Genomic DNA, 19,835 nt, shown 5'->3' on the forward strand with positions numbered 1-19,835 from the left:
TAGAGAAATGCAAATCAAAAACCACAATGAGATACTATGTCACACCAGTTGGAATGGCGATCATTAAAAGGTCAGGAAACAACAGATGCTGGAGAGGATGTGGAGAAATAAGAACACTTTTACACTGTTGGTGGGAGTGTAAATTAGTTCAACCTTTGTGGAAGATAGTGTGGTGATTCCTCAAGGATCTAGAACTAGAAATACCATTTGACCCAGCAATCCCATTACTGGGTATATACCCAAGAGATTATAACTAATTCTACTATAAAGACACATGCACACGTATGTTTATTGCAGCACTATTCACAATAGCAAAGACTTGGAACCAACCCAAATGTCCATCAATGATAGACTGGATAAAGAAAATGTGGCACATAAACACCATGGAATACTATGCAGCCATAAAAAAGGATGAGCTCATGTCCTTTCCAGGGACATGGATGAAGCTGGAAACCATCATTCTCAGCAAACTATCACAAGAACAGAAAACGAAACACTGCATGTTGTCACTCATTAGTGGGAGTTGAACAATGAGAACACATGGACATAGGGAAGAGAACATCACACACCAGGGACGGTCAGGGGGTGGGGGGCTAGGGAAGGGATAACATTAGGAGAAATACCTAATGTAGATGATGGGTTGATGGGTGCAGCAAACCACCATGGCATGTGTATACCTATGTAACAAAATTGCACGTTCTACACATGTACCCCAGAACTTAAAGTACATTTAAAAATCCTATTTTACACATGAGAGGAGGCATGAGTTAGTAGCTAGAACAGTGTGTTCATGCTTTGGGATTGCTCACTATCTGTACCAGAAATGTGATTTGGAGATTAGCTAGGCATTCCTTTATGCCTGTTCCCTAGAGACCACGCCAGGATACACTTGTTCTAACAGTTGTGAAAAACTAATTGTCACATACTGGAGTGAATTCAAAATGGATCAACAACCTAAATGTAAATGCTAAAACCATAAAGCTTTTAGACAAACACACAGGGGCAAATCTTCATGACCTTGGATTTGGCAGTGAATTCTTAAGTATGATACCAAAAGCACAAGTGACAAAACAAAAAGTAGATAATTGGAAACTTTTGTGCATCAAAGGACATTATCAAGAAGGTTAAAAGACAAGCTACAGAAAGAAGGAAAATATTTATAAACATATATTAGATAGGGGTTTAATATTTAGAATATATAAGGCATTCCTATAACTCAACAGTAAAAAGGCAAATGATCCAATTTAAAAATGGACAAAGGACTTTAATAGACATTTTTCCAAAGAAGATAAACAAATGGCTAAGAAGCACATGAAAAGATGCTCAAATTCATCAGATAATAGAGAAATGCAAATAAAAATCACAATGAAATAACACTTAACATGCTCTAGGATGGACATATAATAGCCAGTGTTGGCAAGGATGTGGAGAAATTGAAACCCTCACACACGGCTAGCAGGATTGTAAAATGGTTTGGTCGCTGTGGAAGAACATTTGTCAGTTCCTCAAACAGCTTACTACTGAGTTACCATATGATCCAGCAATTCTATTCATAGGTATACACTCAAAAGAATTGAAAATAGGGACTCAAACAGAGACTTAGACACCAATGTTAATTGAAGCATTATTCACAATAGTCAAAAGGTGAAAACAACCCAAGTGTCCATCAACAGATGAATGAATAAACAAAATGTGCAATATTCACACACACACACACACACACACACACACACACACGCCTGTGCCACACAGGAATATTATTCAGCCACAAGAAGGAATGAAATTTTGATATATGCTAAAACACAAATGAACCTTGAAAACATCGTGCGAATAGGCCAGACACAAGGACAAATATTGTACGAGTTTGCTAATATGAAATATCTAGAATAGGCACATTCATAGAGAGAGAGAATAGATTAGAGGTTACCAGGGGATGGGGAACAGGAATTTAGTGCTTAATGGTTACAGAGTTTCTGTCTGGGATAGTGAGAATGTTTTGGAAATAGAGATGATGGTTGTATAACATTGTGCATGTAATTAATGCCATTGAATTGTACACTTGACAATGGTTAAAATGGCAAATTTTGTGTCACATTATTTATGACCATAAAAATGCTTTAAAAAATTAATTGCCAAAGGTTTTAATAGAAGACTTAGTAATACTCAGTGTCTTTTGAATATTATCTACAAGTTTCTCATACTGAAGTGTGAAAATAATTTATACCTGGTAGCAAGATTTTATAGTTTCAGAAAATAGGAAGTATACAGAAAGTATCAATGATTAAAAAACAGTGTACCTCAATACTATCATAAAGTTTTAGAGTGCAATTACACCACTCTAGAAAATACCTCACAGTGCTGCTGAGCTCATTGTATCATGAGGCTAAGCTGATACGGCAACTCTTGTTTAAAAAAAAATTATTAAAGACTTCATGTTTTAAACAGCAGTTTTAGGTTCACAGCAAAGTTAAGAGGAAGGTAAAGGCACAACTTTGGGAGGCCGAGGCTGGCGGATCACCTGAGGTCAGGAGTTCGAGACCAGCCTGGCCAACATGGTGAAACCCTGTTTCTACTAAAAATACAAAAATTAGTGAGGCGTGTTGGCAGGCACCTGTAACCCCAGCTACTTGGGAGGCTGAGGCAAGAGAATCACTTGAACCTGGGAGGTGAAGGTTGCAGTGAGCCGAGATCATGCCACTGCACTCCAGCCTGGGTGACAGAGTGACAGTCTGTCACACACACACACACACACACACACACACACACACACACACACACACACAAAAGGAAGGTACAGAGATTTCCCATATATTCCCTGATCCACACATACACAGCCTCCCCCATTATCAACATATCCCATTACCCCAGAATGGTACATCTGTTACAATTGATGAACCTGCATTAACACATCATAACCAACCAAAGTCCATAGTTTACATTAGGGTTCATTCTTTGTGTTATACATTCTATGAGTTTGTACAAATGTCTAATGACATGCATCCACCATTGTGGTATCATACAGAGAATTTTCACTGCCCTAAGAATCTTCCACAACTTCATCCTTCCCTCCTGCAACACCTGGCAACCACTGATCTTTTTATTGTCTCTCTAGTTTTGTCTTTTCCAGAATGTCATATAGTTGGAATCATACAGTATTGTAGGCTTTTCAGATTGGCTTCTTTCACTTAGTAATATGAATTTAAGTTTCCTCCATGTATTTTAAAGGCTTGATAGCTAATTTCTTTTTAGCACTCAGTAATATTCCGTTGTGTGGTTGTACCAGTTTATTCATTCACCTACTAGAGACATCTTAATTGTTTCCAAGTTTTGGCAATTAAGAATAAAGATGTTATAAATATCCATGGACAGGTTTTTACGTGTACATAAGTTTTCAACTCCTTTGGGTAAATACCAAGGAGTGTGATTGCTGGATCAAATGGTAAAAGTATGTTTAGTTTTGTAAGAAACTGCCAAACTGTCTTCCACAGTGGCCGTACCATTCTGCATTCCCACCAGGAGTGAATGAGAGCTCCTGTTGTTCGGCTTCCTTGCCAGTATGTAGTGTTGTCAGTGCTATGGATGTGGGCCGTTCTAGTAGCTGTGTAGTGGCAAATCACTCATTGTTGTTTTAATTTGCATTTCTGGAGTAGCTGTACTCAAGTGCCAATGTGAAGTGGCAGGCGTAGAAAAGGGGCAAGACCACCAGACTCAGGGTCAGAAAACAAAAAGTGCGTCTTGGTCTGATGCTTATTCACTGTGAAGTTTCAGAAAAGTCATACAATTTTGTTAGCATCTGTCTTCTCATATGTAAAATGAGGATAGTAATTCTATATATTTTTAAAATTCAGTGATACAAGAAATACACATAAAATCAATTAGCTAAGAGGGGAAGTAACCCAAACGTCCACCAATGGATGAACGGATAAACAAAATGTAATCTATCCATCCAATGGAATATTGTCAAAAGGAAGTCCTGTCACATGCCAGTGTTGATGAACCTTGAGGGCATTACGCTAAGTGAAATAAGCCAGTCACAAAAAGGCAAATACTGTCTGATTCCACTTACATGAGGTATTTAAAGTAGTCAAATTCAAAGACACAGAAAGTAGAACAGTAGTTGCCGAGGGGTTCGGGGTAGGAAGAACAGGGAGTTGCTTAATGGGTAGAGTTTCAGTTTTGCAAGATGGAAAAGGCCTGGAGATTTTTTGAATGACAGTGTGAGTATATGACACTTAACACTAGTAAACAGTAAACAAAAATGGTTAGAATGGTGAATTCTATATTGTATTTACCAGAAATCTAAAAAATTAAAAATTAGTGCCACAATATATAGTGGGTACTCAGTGGATGTGTGAAAAATCCAAGCGGCCTCATTTCTCAAATTAACAATGGGAGGAAGATCACAAAGGAGAGAAAGCCCTGCCAATATAACTGAACACTTAGATTAAAAATTGGCTGTCCACAGTTGAAGAGGAATTTCATATTAGCATATGAAATGATGACACAGTTTGGGTTTTTTAATTTTCTAAGAGTTAAACAATTATAATTTGGGATGCATTTTAATTACTTCCACCTAAGGCCTACAAAGTTATTTTATTATAAAATATGAGGAGTGGAGGGAAAGTCTAGGCCTTAATTGAAGGCAGCATCAGAAATAATAAATCTGGTTTAAAATATCCCCACTGGCAATTTCGTTTTCTTAATTCAAATCTGCATGGAAGCACCAGCTTTATGAGGCTCCAGATGACATTGACCAAGCTAAGTTATTAGTCCCTCAATTCACTAGTGGGCAGAGCTGTATGCCAGCTCCAGGCAGGGAAAACACAAGAGTAGGAGTTGGAGTCTGGGTCCTCTGAAATTTACAGCTTATTTGGGAGCAGAACCTAGACACACAGGCATGTAGGCACATACATACACATGTGCACACACACGCACACACATGAGCGCACACACACATGCATACATACATATGTCACACCTAATGGAACATTCATACAGCACAATAAATGGCTATGCCAATGGCAAAACTGAGTATAGAAATGAGGGGCAGGATCCAGGCTGTTTTTGACAAAAATTTTTTGTTCCAAAAGATTTGTTACTAAATGGAAAACTCAAATTTCTTGAAAAATGTCTTGAAAATTGTGACAAAAACATTCCAGGTCCTATGGTCAACTCATAGCTTTTAAAAGCCACTTCTACTTTTTGAACACTTTCCAAAATTAGTGTCTACAAAAGTGAAACAAAGGCAACTTTTGAAAAGCAAGCTTACCTTATAGTTAAAATATAGCCATCCTTTGGGACACGTTCCATGTTGTTTCGGTGTATCTTTCTTTTTCTCTATGAGCCAAACCTTTTTTCGCTTACAGATACTAGGCATAGAAACTGAACACTCTTCACTACCCCAGAGTCCTGGAGGAGGAAATGGGTTAGAAATGGTTTAGGAACAACGGCAATTCTTTGAAGGCATTCTCTATTGATCGCTATTTTTATGACTGCTGTGGTTTTTCATAATTTATTTTTTAAAATCTAGAAACTGAACTAAACTACTGATGACTGATTTCTCTAGGGACAACAGTTAACTGGGCAAGGGGCCAAATCAGTAATTTTAATTTAAGAATGTAGAAATTTTACAAATTAAAAAAATCTAAATAAATACTGCAATTTGAATCATAGAACTGATTAAAATCTTAAGAGTATTTGACTTGTGTAGCAAAAGAATACTTCGTAGGGTAACAATTTCATTTTAAAACCTTCAACTTCAGTGTACAGAGAGGAAAAAGATTCTAAAACAGTAGATAATTTCTACTTTATAATTCTTTAGAAAATATAATAATTTAGAAAAATTAACTCAAGAACTTCCAAGAAAATAGCATTTCTTAACACTGACTCTTAAATAAAACAGACTCACATATAGACTTGTTTTCAGTAAGATATATCCTCAAATCCTCAGCCTCCGACAAACTGACTGCTTTTTTTTTTTTTTAATTTAGAAGAGCTATATTTTCAGAATAAAGATTATAGAATGCATTGTATTGGCATCCAAGTCATAAATTCCAGAACAGGGCAGAATGCATGCCAATTGCAAGGGCAGGCTCAGTTTTCTAGATCAGGAATATGAGTCCAAAAGATGTTGGCATTTTGAAGGAGGGGCTGGAATGCTATTTTCAATGCAGATTAGCTGCTATTCTCCCAGACTCTCAAAACAGTCCTTTCTGTAGGCTGTTGTGACACCTGCTGGTAAAAGCAAGCTGATTAACCACATGGATTTTCCTTTCCTAACTCTCTGCAGAGGCCCTCACACCCAAAATTATTTTCCATGTTTATCCCTCTCCTGGTCTGGGGCACAGGTTAGTTATGAATCTGTTAGAGTAACGGATATCATTATCTTTTATGGTTAGAAAGAAGGGGAATGAGTGGACAATCAACCTAACTACACTGCACTGACGAAGAGAATTAAAAAAACCAATCTTCAACCTAAATGTGCTTCTAAATCCAACTTGCAAACAGTTGCCATTCTAAAGCAGGCAACAATTGATGCCAGGTATTAAAAGAAAAAAAGAATATTGACTTGAATCAAAACATTTATTAAATAGGACAATGGAAGTAAATTTCACAGATGTTAAAGTTCTGGCCCATTATAAATTGCATATAGGAATAGATTTTTTTTTAAGTGCTTCCATTGAAATGTCATAGGGAAAAGTATTTGTCAGGCATTTTTTTTTTAAACAGTTTTATTGGGCCCATTTCTGGTGCTGTTTTGATTTATGAGGAAGGACTTATTCAGATGTAAATTATTTCCTAGAACATGAATACATGGATTGAACAGAAAAAATGTCCATCCTTAAGCCTTATGGCAGACAAAACTGAACACATCAAATGAAAAGAGAAATAAACAGAAACTTCTCATGGAAATGATGCAAGGAAAAGACTTTAAGTCTCCTGAAAATTATCAGTTTGTATTATAAACCCAAAAATGGGTAAGTAAAATAACCTGTTACAGAAGAAATAAAGCCACATCTCTGGCTCTGATTATTCACAGTTCTTTCTCTTCCTGTGTCCCAATTCTGGTATATCACTGGTGTTCCATCTCTCCAGCTGTGGGAAGATTAAAAATGTTAAGGTCTTCTCTCATTCTGCATGTCCAGTCTCCAACATCATTTTTAGCGTTCTGAGGTAGGGATTGAGGATATAATATTCTATTAAATTTAAAAAATACTCATATGCAGCATAGTGCCTATAGTTAACAATATTGTATCATATACTTAAAGTTTTTCTAAGGGAGTAGATTTTTTTTGAGATGGAGTCTCGCTCTGTCACCCAGGCTGAGTGCAGTGGCACGATCTTGGCTCACTGCAGCCTCTGCCTCTTGGGTTCAAGCGATTCTCCTGCCTTAGCCCCCTCAAGTAGCTGGGACTACAGGTATGCATCACACCACGCCCGGCTAATTTTTGCATTTTTAGTAGAGACGGCGTTTCTCCATGTTGGCCTGGTGTCAAACTCCTGAGCTCAGGCGATCCGCCCACCTTGGCCTCCCAAAGTGCTGGGATTACAGGTGTGAACCACCACACCCAGCTAAGAGGGTAGATTTTATGTTAAGTGTTCTCATCACAAAAATGAATGAATTAGTGAATAAATAAATAAATGAACAGAGCAGGAGAGAAAGCTTTTGGAAGTGATGGATAAGTTTATGGCTAGATTGTTGTGATGGTTTCATAAGTGTATTCTTTAAAAACCTCTCACGTCTTTGTTAGAGAAGTGAAAATTTATAAGTTAATGTTTGAAGGGTATTCAACAAATTGATCACTAAAATTGAATCCAATCATTCTGCAAATAAAACCTGTCAAACAAAATTAATGAATTTTGTTTGCAAATGAATCTAGGTTCATACCGAAATTCATCATTGGCTCTTTCTTCTTGAAGTCCAATCCACCAGCTTGCACCATACTTTGATAGCTATTAAAAGAAATAAAAAAAGTCAGCATTTATTCTACTTGTTTTCCTTTTTCACTATTAAGATTAATGGGGTTGCTGCTAGTGGCTTTCTATTCTTCAGTATTTTACCCAGTTATCTAAGGAAGAGTATACTAAGGCCTAGCATCTTGAGAAAACCTGAAACTTCATTATTCTAAAATATTCCCTCCTTGTTATGAAGAAAAACTGGAATCAAACATGGAAAATAATTTTAGTTTTATACAACTTGAAAAGTAGTGTTTCTAACTCTCTAAGAAGGATTTAAAAAGTAATATTAGAAAATGAATTCATTTTCTGATAAAAATTTATTGGCTTATCCTCTCAGTGATTTACCCTCTCGGTGATTTATAATTCATTGCATATGTCACATGTATTTGAAAAACAATTTAAGGTATCAAGGCATCATTAGTGTAAAGATACTGATTTTAGGTATTAGTCTGATTGCTAAGCTTTAAACAGTATAAGCTTTCCTTCCCATTCAAATAGAGAGACACAATATAGGACAAAAGAATACTACAGAACGCCCAGTGTTTGACAACTAGAAAATTATCCTTTTGATGAATTCATGTCCTTTGCAGGGACATGGATGAAGCTGGAAACCATGATTCTCAGCAAACTGACCCAGGAAAAGAAAATCAAACACCACATGTTGTCACTCATAAGTGGGAGTTGAACAATGAGAACACATGGACGCAGGGAGGGGAACATCACACACTGGGGCCTGTTGGGGGGTAGGGGGTTGGGGGAGGGATAGCATTAGGAGAAATGCCTAACGTAGATGATGGGTTGATGGGTGCAGCAAACTACCATGGCACATATATACCTATGTAACAAACCTACACGTTCTGCACATGTATCCCAGAACTTAAAATATAATAATAAAAAAAGGAACCAGATTTATATGTGTCAACATAGACACATTTCAAAATATGTACTTTTTTATATAAAATTAAACTGTTTAACAAAAAATTGGAATTTTAATAGATTATAAATTTTATGTTAACAGAGTGATATAGTTATCATCAATAAAAAAACCCATTTAATCTAAGATTGTATTAGTAATGTTGTAGTGCTCAGAATAAAGGTAGTAAAAATTAGTAAGGAAATAGAAGACTTGAACAACAATAACAAAAGGAAAATAATCCTTTTACATTTTATTAATTTTACACCATTATTAATCACTTGGACCTAAGTACAATAAAGTATAAAATTAAAGTACCATGTGCATGCATCTGCACACATGTGCGTGTGTGCACGCACACACACACGCGCGCACACACACACACACACGTTAGGGCAGATGTACTGACTTATGACCCAGGAAATTGCAATTCCCTCTTTAACTATAAAAGAGGAAGAGGCAGTAAGGGTTTTTCTAAGACCTGTAAATCAGTATACTTAATGGTGGAGGGGTGTGTGGGTGGTGTATGTTGAACTGTAACTTAATTTTTATATGCAAAAATCCTGTTTATTTGAAGGCATTATATATTTAAATTTGTACTCTCATTTCTTCTGTAAAGACATGGGAAGAAATGTTAAGAGATATTATTTTTCCATAGGAATTTCAGCTCTCCATACAACAGAACCCAATAGTCCTCTAACAATCTAATTTATAAACAGGTATTTTTATTCTGTAAACAGTGTGGCTGTTTGTCATATCAGCAATTTGAGAATAATGCAAGATGGAACAACTGTAATTTTGGATCCCTGAGGTGTTGTTTCCTGGACGTGTTCTTACAGGCTGAATTCAGATTCCCATTGTCAGACTTTGGAATGGGTCCACTGAGACTGGCTGTGAACTCAGTTGGGGGAACCACAACAATTTCATTCAATCATTCAATCTAAAGAGGTTTTATGTGCCACAGGACTGGAAATCATGGCCTGGATTGTTCTCTGCCCCAATTAAGGACCTCTAAAGAGGAATTATAACCGCTGCATCTTAAGTGGCATATTTATTACCACCTCAATTATGGCATGGTAACCTCCACATGGCACATCACAACCTGTTGTGATATGGCACAGAACTGAACTTCATAGGAGATACTAAAAGATATCCAGAATGGAACATCCAATGTGAAAATGGATGTTTGAAATTTTAGCTTAGGAAGGCCACAACAATAGAAGACTTATTAATATGCGTTTGCATAAAGAAATGTGATAGAGAAGTAAGCTCAGGACTTAAAAAATGTCATATGAACATGCATTTTATAACATCAACTATGTTTTGGTATACACAAACAGCCATTATAGTTAGCATCATATGGAAACAGCATTTACCAAAAACAAACAAACAAAACCCCACAGTGACAGTCAATACATTAATCCATAAAGTAATATAAGGAAGAACAACCTGTCATCTTTTAAAATGCTCCCATCAAGAATGACAAAATGATATTTTGGAGAAGGACTAATAGATTTGATATGTATTATAAGAAGCATTTAGAAATAAAAATTTAATAATAATGGTAAATTGCCATTTCAAAATGACAATACTGCAAAACGGTGTAAAAATGTCAGACAAGTGGACTAATTAGCTAGTAGTTTGTGTCAAACAAGTCCTAAAGTGCTTGCAGCTTTTTTTCAGCATTAATGTGATTATCAAGATGGCTCAAAAAATAAATTCACTCTGATTATGCTTTACGGTCTTCTGTTACTCAAAGAGTGGGAGAGAAAAATTGACATTCTTTTTCCAAGATGGAAACATTTTATTAAAATTTATTTGCTTTGGGTTTTTAAAATTGTATCTAGCTTTCTTGCTCATAATTAATTTTTTGACACTGCAACTAAATGTTAGTTTTGTTTTTCACAATTCTAATCACTGCTCTTTTTAGGGGAGCCATACAAAGCACATAGGTAATTTTAAAAATATTTAATTATTTATTTGTGCTCTTCCTACATTTATAAGATAGATGTGAGACAGAAGTGAGTGGAATGATCTCTACACATCTTGCTCCTCGTCATGGAATGAAATAACTTCTGGATTGACCCATTCCAGTAGGATGTTCTTAGGTATAGGGTTTCTTTCTTACAAAATGTGAACACCACTATCACCACCGCCACCATTAAGTGCCCAAGGTAGGCACAAATTATGCACAAATAAGAATTTCTTGGAAAGCTACAACTTTCTTCTTTCCAATTTGATATCCTTTCCCCTTGGACCCTGCTATAGACTTAATGTTTGTGTCCCCCTAAAATTTACATATTGAAATCCTAACTCTCAAGGTGATATATTACAAGGCAAATGGCAGGTGATAAGGTCATGATGGCCGTGGGGGCGTCTCATGAATGGGATTAGTGCCCTTAGAAGGGGGCTCTGGAAAGTTCCTTTGCCCCTTCCACTCTATAAGTATATATATGAACCAGGAAGTGGGCATTCACCAGGTATCAAGTCGGCCAATGCCGAGATCTTGAGTTTCCAGCCTCCAGAAATGTGAGCAATAATTTTCTGTTGTTTGTAAACTGCGTAGTCTATAGTGTTCTGTTATAGCAGCCTGAAAAGACTAGGACAGTCCCCCCAGCCCCGTTCTCAGTATTCAAATCCTATACCTTCCCATAATTTTCTTTTGTAGCACAGTGGGGAGATTAGTCAGCACCTTACCCATGAAACTGATTGGGCATTCTACATCAACATGGTCATAGGCCAGGTGATAATTTTGCCATATGAGGCACCATAAAGTTTGTCTGATTTGAGATCAGAATCCTCAACTAGATCATGGCAGTGGCTATGATGAATCCAACTGCTCAGCCTGTGGGTTTTCACCCTTGCCTTCTATGGGAGGCATTAACTCTGCCATCCCCACTGGCTTCCCAGCTTCCAAAGATTAGGAGATGAATTAAGGGGAAAGGTGAAGACAGAAGATCTACTGAAGTTCCCAGCAGAGCTAAGCTCCGTTGGAAAGATCAAAGAAGCCCTTCATTGTTCATGTCTGAGACAAAGCTGGCAGCCATGTTTTGGGGAGGATTTTGGAACTAGCATTTTGATGTAATGAAGACATTGTGCTCTTACATGTCCTGACACCGCTGTTCCACTGTCACAGGCAGCACTGTGTAGGGTTTTTAAATGACTGGATAAGTAAGATGGCCTGGGTTTCTTTCCAAATTCCACCACTTAGCTGCTGTGTAACCAAGTTGCTTAACCTCTTTGAAGTCTTAGCCTCCTCACTTGTAAAATGTACTAATAATAGACTTCCTACAGAGGGTTCTTGGGAAGATTACACTTTAGTACTTATTATAGTACCTGACACGGTTATGGTAAGTATGGCCAAATATCAACTCTTTTTGGGATGTATACTTTGCATGCCTGTGGATTAGTTTTCAGTCATTCATCTGGTCTCTTGTTATTGCCCTCTGAGGTGAGGAGTATGGTGTCTGGCTAAAGAAATGTGTATTTTCCGACACTATGATATGGAATTGAACTTGCTCATATTGAACATTATGGTTTTGGCTTGAGTGTTCCATTTGTAAGAGTGGAAGGGTGACAAAATAGTGTACAAATTTATGGTGGGGAACATTCCAGATCTAGTAGTTGTTCTACCACTGAGTGTCTGTGGGACCACATGATTGTCATCTAACTTCTCTTTTTCTCGGCTTCTCCATCAGAATGTAGCAGGAGTCCTGACCTGCTTGTACCTCATGGGCTGTATGTGCAACAGACAGGATACAGAGACAGTAAATCCCCATGAACTGTGAGGAAAGACATTTCTTTTTCAAGTCTAGGATGCTTTAACACAGGGCTTCATTTTATAGTCAACTTACAAAGATACAAAAAGATGATAGGGCTAGAAAGGATTCCTGAAGATCATGAAATATGATTAAATTACAGGAAAAGAAAATGGCTTTTTCTTGCTTTCAAAGCTTCCAAGGGAAAGTTGGGAGTGAGGATTTCCTGCCTTCATGCCTCCATTGTAATTTGTACTCTCTGTGCCCTTTCTGTTTACTACATCATATCACTTCCAGCTTCTTTATTTTTTAAATTTAATTTATGTTTTAAAAATTGACAGATAAAATTGTACGTATTTATTGTCTACAACACGATGTTTTAAAGTATATATATCCAGTCTTTTTAAAAACAGAGACTGTATCTCATACATTTTTGCATCTTTGACAAATACCCCAGTGCCTGGCACATACTCACTAATGAATGCTTACTGAAGGAACACACTGACAAGTACACTATCCTTGGCCAGTTTATTTTATTATTAAATAGGTCTTGCATGTTTCTTTCTTACTAGCTTAGTTCTGCAAGGAATTAAGTAGACTTTCTCTAGCTTAAGTTGAAATAGAAAACTACTCCTTACTATTTTCTGTATAGTAGTCTTTACAAACTTAAAAATAATGTACTCTTGTAAGATTTGAAGTTTTAAAACTGCCAGGCACCCCCCGGGTATTCCTCATCTCTCATTTGAGCTTAATTTTCCCCTGTGGTGTTTATCCACTTATTTTTTTTCTAATATATTATATAATTCTATTTACTCGTATTGATTATGGTCTTTCTTCCCAGACGAGAATATAAACTCCATGAAGACAGGAATTTGGGTCTGTAGAACCTCATGAAACAATCTCGACATGCTCACCATTATTGCTAACAAAGAGTGAAGAGGAGGGAAGTGACTGAGCAATAGAGTAAATCTGTATCTCCATTATTTTCTCTTAATCTCTATAACAGAAAAAAAATTCTCAAAAATCTATGGTTTTACTGAAATCTATGGCTTTTACTGAAATTTAAATAAATATCCGAAGTCAAACCGAGAAAACCATCCCTCCCTCCGTCCTAAGGGCAAAAGAAGGTGCTAAACTCTGAATTTTTCGTGGTGAGTTATGTTCAAGTACCGCTTTTATTTTGCTGTGGATGAATTCTTGCTCATGTGCAGAATGAATTGTAAGAAGATCACTGTGCAGCCAGCTACAGACAAACCCAAAATTCGACCATTCTGAGGCAAAGGTATGAAAAAGGTATTCTGCATCCTGATAAAAGAGCCACGGTACATCTGAAAGAAAAAGAAACAGTGAAAATAATGCAGAAAAGATAAATAGGTATGCTAGGATTCACCCCAAATTTGTGATTTGGTCACTCAGCATTAAAAATAATTGTATATACACACACACACACAAATTTGCACACACACACACCGCACACACACACAGACACATGCACATAAATAGATAAATAACTTGCTTTTTTTCCTTGGTCTATCTCTTGCAAGATACCTTCACCAGGATTAAAAGATCAGGGATAGATACATATTCTAAAACCACATGTCATAAAAATGATTGACGATACTAGTCCTTAACCATATTTAATGACTACTTTTATTAATTATTAATTTGAACAAATTAGCTCGAGGTTGACACAAGAAAAGAGAGGCTTGATTTGAGAAATATAACAACACATTAATGCTATATAGTAGCACTTATATGGTATATATTAATAATTAGAAATTCAAGAGCTGCAGAGTCGTTCTTACCGTACTGGTACCAGAAGGGAATCTTGGGTTTCACATCTGCAAAGTGAAAGCAAATCACTTTGACTGATCTTGCTTCTCAAGTGCATTGTCTGTGAATTACTTCAGCTCTAAACACATTATTTTGTCCTTCATTTTAAAAAATTTCACTTTAAAACAGGTACATTGTGCTGTTTGGAATATGTGGGGAGTTCTCACACTTGAAGAGGAGGCTCCAGAGAGGCTTCTGATTAAAGAACGAAGGACATGAGCACTCGCTGAGGCCACTGTGTGTCACACACTGTACTAGGTGCTTCCACTTACTCATTGTACAAGTAATTCCGTTTACTTTGTAATGTCAAAGTGACATTTCTCCCGGACTATACTTGCATTATAAATGTTCTGGAATATTAGCTGGTTACCTCAGTTCCCAGTGAACTACCTTGGCATCCTGCATTGGTGTCGCTTTTTCTCATTTCGTATAGAAACATTTTTTGCTAAAATAGTGTAATTTAGTTTATCATGCAGGTTGTTGATATTGTGGTTTGGGGTGTTTAAACTGAGAAAGTACTAGAGATTATTAGAAATCAAACACATAGCAAAGATCTTATTATATTTTTACCTCTTGGGATTTTGCATATCCATTCACGCTTGGAACCACAGTGTAAGGGCAGCAACGTTTTGTTTGCCTTATAAACAGCACAGTTTCTTGCATCTTCTCCAAAATAATTATTGTCTAAAAACGAAGAGACAACCTGCAGCAGATGAAGTTCATTATTTCTTAATGATGATTCCCCCACAAAGTTTCAAAAGATCAAAAAGGGCATCCCTGTACATAAGCATTATAGGCTTCTACAGGAAGCTTCAGAAATGTCTGGATGTCATTCTAGTTGAAGGTTATTTCACATTTGTGAAGAACAAGCTAATCAATATTTAGCTTTTTAAATTTAAAGATGCTTAAAAAAAAAAAAAAAAGCTGGACGTGGTGTCTAACGCCTGTAATCCCAGCACTTCGGGAGGCCGAGGCGGGCGGATCACAAGGTCAGGAGATTGAGACCATCCTGGCTAACACGGTGAAAACCCATCTCTACTAAAAATACAAAAACAAAAAATTAGCTGGGAGTGGTGGCGGGCGCCTGTAGTCCTAGCTACTCGGGGAGGCTGAGGCAGAAGAGTGGTGTGAACCTGGGAGGCGGAGCTTGCAGTGAACAGAGATCGAGCCACTGCACTCCATCTTGGGTGACAGAACAAGACTCAGTCTTAAATAAATAAATAAATAAATAAATAAATAGATAAAATAAAAATAAAAAAAGGTACGCTACTCCTTTCTCCAGAAGGATCAAATGAAACACAAGCTTTTTTTTGCACTTTTTTCCAACTGGGAACATTTTCTAGCCTTGGGATCCTGGGTAGACTTAGGGACTCAAGGGTGTGCCAGATCTTGGTATTAACTTTGATTTTGATTACTTTGAACATATGCTAAGTTTTTTGCCTCTAATAACTAAATTCTGAGCCATAGTTAGCTTTAATCAGGAATCTATCAGGTCACTTTCCATGAACGACCACATAACTCATATAATTCACATTATAAGGGTATTAAAGACTCAACCTTCTCAATTATTTAATGACTACCTCACAGAAGAATGGATGGATGACAAGTAAAATTGGGGTAAAAATTTGGGGGAAAAAAGGATGCTTTTAAATCCCTTATGTTCTTCCTCAAACATGTACACCATCATGCAATAATTCATCTATCTTAAATATGTATAGCCTCAGATTCAGAAAATGGTGTGATTTGAATTCATTTTGTTCAGCAGATATTGGTGAGAAGCTCAGCCACTGCTTCACGGCCTTATCTAATTTATTCTGAGCCAGATTGTCTATTTCTCTCCTATTACTAATGAGTTTGTTACACTAAAACAAAAGAAAGTGTTCTCAACCTCTATGTATCACATTTTCTTTTTCAAGTACTATATTGACTTGAACCACCCAGCTGTCCTATGTAGTGGCTGCCATTTACGGGGCAAGTTGACCCTGCTATGCCTTTTCTGTTTTCTGAGCCTTGGTTTCTCTATCAGCAAAATAGATTAGTGGGGCTGAATGATCTTTAAAATCTCTTCCTACTCTCTCCTATAAACCTCTTCCTTGACACTAATTTGAACACCACCTTGGTATGGGGCTTTCTCTATTGTTCTTTACTACTTCAAAGTTTGGCTACTGATATTTTGCCAACCATGAGGTATTATAGCATTGTGACTTTGGAGTCAGACAACCTGTGTGCAAATCCTGGCTCTCCTATGTATTATTTTAGGCAAACCACTTAATCATTCTAATACCCATGACACTGAGTTATTGTAAGGATGAAATGAGATCATGTAGGAGTGCATTCAGCTCGGTGCTCAGAACAACATGAGGACTCAATCGACAGCAGTTGCATGAAGTGCTCACTGCGGTCTCTCGGAGTCGCCCCATTTCACAGGTGAAAGTGAATAATGTGATTTTTCATGTGCCGTAGGATGGATCCCACTTCAATCTAGGATACTACTTCAGTTTTTTTCCCTGTCATTTTGAGAAAAATGTGAGAATTACCGATTGCAACTGAAAAAAAAAAACGCAATAGTGAGTTCTCTCTGTCCTTCATAGAGGTTTGCAAGTATGGGAATGAATGAAAAGCAAGACTTTTTCCTTCTGGAACAACTTGCTCTAGAAGGTGATATTTCTAAAACTTGCATTACTGTCCTTTCAGAGTGAGGTAAATGAAAAATCATTCTCCAAAATAATCTTCCTTTCATTATGACATGGACAAGGTTCCCATACTCAGACATCAGGTGCTATGCAGGATAGGGAGGTACAGGGTAAACGGAGTCTTGTGTTATTTAAAAGAATAGCTGCTTCTCTGCCAGAGAGACTCTTCATATGGGAGATGATTTGGGGGGTGGGGGGACTTTTTGGAGGTTTTTTATTCTTTTTCAGGTTGGTTTAGGGAGACTTTTTGGAGGTTTTTGATACTTTTTCAGGCTGAGATTGTACAATGGCCTCAGAACAATGTGGCTAGCAAACATTTCCCAGGACCTTGCCAAATAATTCTCCTGGTACCAAGGTCTGGTGCAGTTTTGTCATGGGAGCTCTGGCCATCATTTCTAGGTTCTCTTGGTTTACCACGTGGTTCTGGGGCCACTTGTTTGGAATCCATCCCTTTTCTCCAGTTCGAAAAGACTTACAGGAGTTCTATCAGACCACTCCCACGAGCCAGCGTTCAGTGGGTTTCGTTTATTAAATCCAATCCAGAACTGCCTTGCTTCTGTCCTGTGAAGAGAAGAAACAAAAGCTTTGCCTTTCCCATCAAATTTACAGCATTATGTGAAAGGTTAAAAAAAATTCAAAAATATTTATGTATGCAGGAAACAGCTGATGCTACTGGCAGGATTGATCAAGTCAACAAGCAATGAACATTTTAAATGTGCAAAACGCTGTGCTATGACATGAACTGAGAGAAGAATAAGCCTCACATTCTATTTCTCTTGGTTTGTGTGGTTTGCTCACAGGTGATATACAGTTGGGGAAAAGTCAGCTTTTATTGAGAACATGAGTTTCTCATCAGGAATAGCAAAGCCTTTCAGTCAGGACAAGAACACATGAAAAGAAAATTAGTAAGAAATTTTGGAACATCTCTAGCCAAGAGGACCTTTCGCTACTTTACTGTGTGTTTACTACCTCACTATACTATTTGTTCTACTTTACTATGCTTTGATTTGTTGTTCTTTTGTTAAACGTTCATGTATTCTCTGAAAGTCAGCCATCATCATCTTCATTGAATAAAAGGTACACAGGTTTTTTTTTTTTTCAGATATCAACATAAATAATTCTAAAGCCAGTCACCCTGAGCCATGGTAGATTAACTTCAGTCATCACCATTGGTTTAGACTTGGCGAGAAGCTCCACAGAGAGTCACCTTCCCCTCTATGAGGCAGAGTACAAATGTGTCCACAGAGTCCTCAATCAATCGAGTGATAAAGCCTAATTGTGCAATGAACCATCTCACTAAGATCATTTTCTGAGAATAATTTTGAAGAATCAAAGATTTAAAAGATTCAGATGTCAGGAAAGATACTTTATTTTCCTTCGTGCAGAGAAGCAAACCTATTCTGAGGAATTCCTTCTCAGATGTGTCAGCTACTCTGCCTGGATGACACAGATTAAAAGCAAATTCAGCTTAGAAATCCAAGAGATCACTGGTGCCCAGCTGGGCACTGTCATGATGACACCTTACATTTAAGGTTGGGAGAAGGTGAGAATGGCCACCTTCTGTTTAAGCCAAGCACACTAATCTCCATGGCATAGGCTGAAAATCCATGTCTCTCTCCTGGTGTTGTGAACTTTGTCTTTCCTCACTGAATTCAGAGATCTATGTCTTCCCTGCTATATACTGGCTCCTGGAAGATGAAATGGTATTTACTTTCTCTTCATCAGTTTCCTGAAATTGTATAACATTTAATAAACACATATGTATGTGCATACGTGTGCGTGTGTGTGTATGTCTGACTAATAAAATAGAAATAGAAAAGCAGTGCCATAGGAAGGAAAAGCAGCATACCTGCTATAGCTGCTAACTATGAGATCTGGTATGTTTGCTATAATTAAGCATCAGATTTGACTGAATTCTCTGGTAATCTGGGAATAAAGTGAAATATACACAGTTATTGATAATTTTTTTTTTTTTTGAGACAGGGTCACACTGTCACCCAGGCTGGAGTATAGTGGCACAATCTTGGCTCACTGCAACCTCCTCTTCCTGGGCTCAACTGATACTCCTACCTCAGCTCAGTCTCCTCAGCTGGTACTACAGACGTGTGCCACTACACCTGGCTATTTTTTTTTTTTTGTATTTTTTTGGTAGAGATGGGGTTTTTACCATGTTGCCCAGGCTGTTCCCTAACTCCTGGGCTCAAGCAATCTGCCTTGGCCTCTCAAAGTGCTACAATTACAGGTGTGAGTCACTGCGCCCAGTCAAGAATTTTTAAATATTTTCTTTAAAGATGGTTCTCGCCCTGTTGCCCAGCTGGAGTGCAGTGGCAAAATCATACCTCACTGTAACTTCGAACTAGGTTTTGCTGGGACTACAGGTGTGGCCACCACACCCGGCTAATTGTGAAATTTTTTTGGTAGAAACTGAGTCTCACTATGCTGCCTAGGCTGATCTTGAATTCCTGGCCTTAAGTGTTCCTTCCATCTTAGTGTCCCAAAGTGCTGTGACCCACTGTGCCTGGCTCATATTATACGGCTTTTGTGATCAGATATTGAAAAACTATGATTTGATAGATGCTTGGGACTAAATTCTACGAGACATTTTAAGCACGAGAACTTATATAAACAGAAATGACAGTGACATTTGATCTTAAAGCAAACTGGGAAGCAGTTTGTGTG

General features: G+C 37.5%; 1 protein-coding gene across 7 annotated transcripts in view; it reads right to left on the minus strand.

The window, feature by feature from the left end:
• Window positions 1–19,835, minus strand: part of PLA2R1 (phospholipase A2 receptor 1) — a 128,026-nt gene that overhangs the window by 29,362 nt on the left and 78,829 nt on the right. For all 7 annotated transcript variants that reach the window (XM_077957093.1, XM_015110225.3, XM_077957096.1 and 4 more), the window contains 7 exons: window positions 17,633–17,717; window positions 15,034–15,166; window positions 14,436–14,471; window positions 13,801–13,958; window positions 7,889–7,953; window positions 6,992–7,095; window positions 5,270–5,409 (listed from right to left, as the gene is read on the minus strand). In XM_077957093.1, coding sequence (XP_077813219.1) covers window positions 5,270–5,409; window positions 6,992–7,095; window positions 7,889–7,953; window positions 13,801–13,958; window positions 14,436–14,471; window positions 15,034–15,166; window positions 17,633–17,717 — 721 coding nt within the window. The remainder of the gene's footprint in view (window positions 1–5,269; window positions 5,410–6,991; window positions 7,096–7,888; window positions 7,954–13,800; window positions 13,959–14,435; window positions 14,472–15,033; window positions 15,167–17,632; window positions 17,718–19,835) is intronic.

The sequence above is a fragment of the Macaca mulatta genome, chromosome 12 (assembly GCF_049350105.2).
Source record: "Macaca mulatta isolate MMU2019108-1 chromosome 12, T2T-MMU8v2.0, whole genome shotgun sequence".
In the NCBI taxonomy this organism is placed as follows: Eukaryota; Metazoa; Chordata; class Mammalia; order Primates; family Cercopithecidae; genus Macaca; species Macaca mulatta.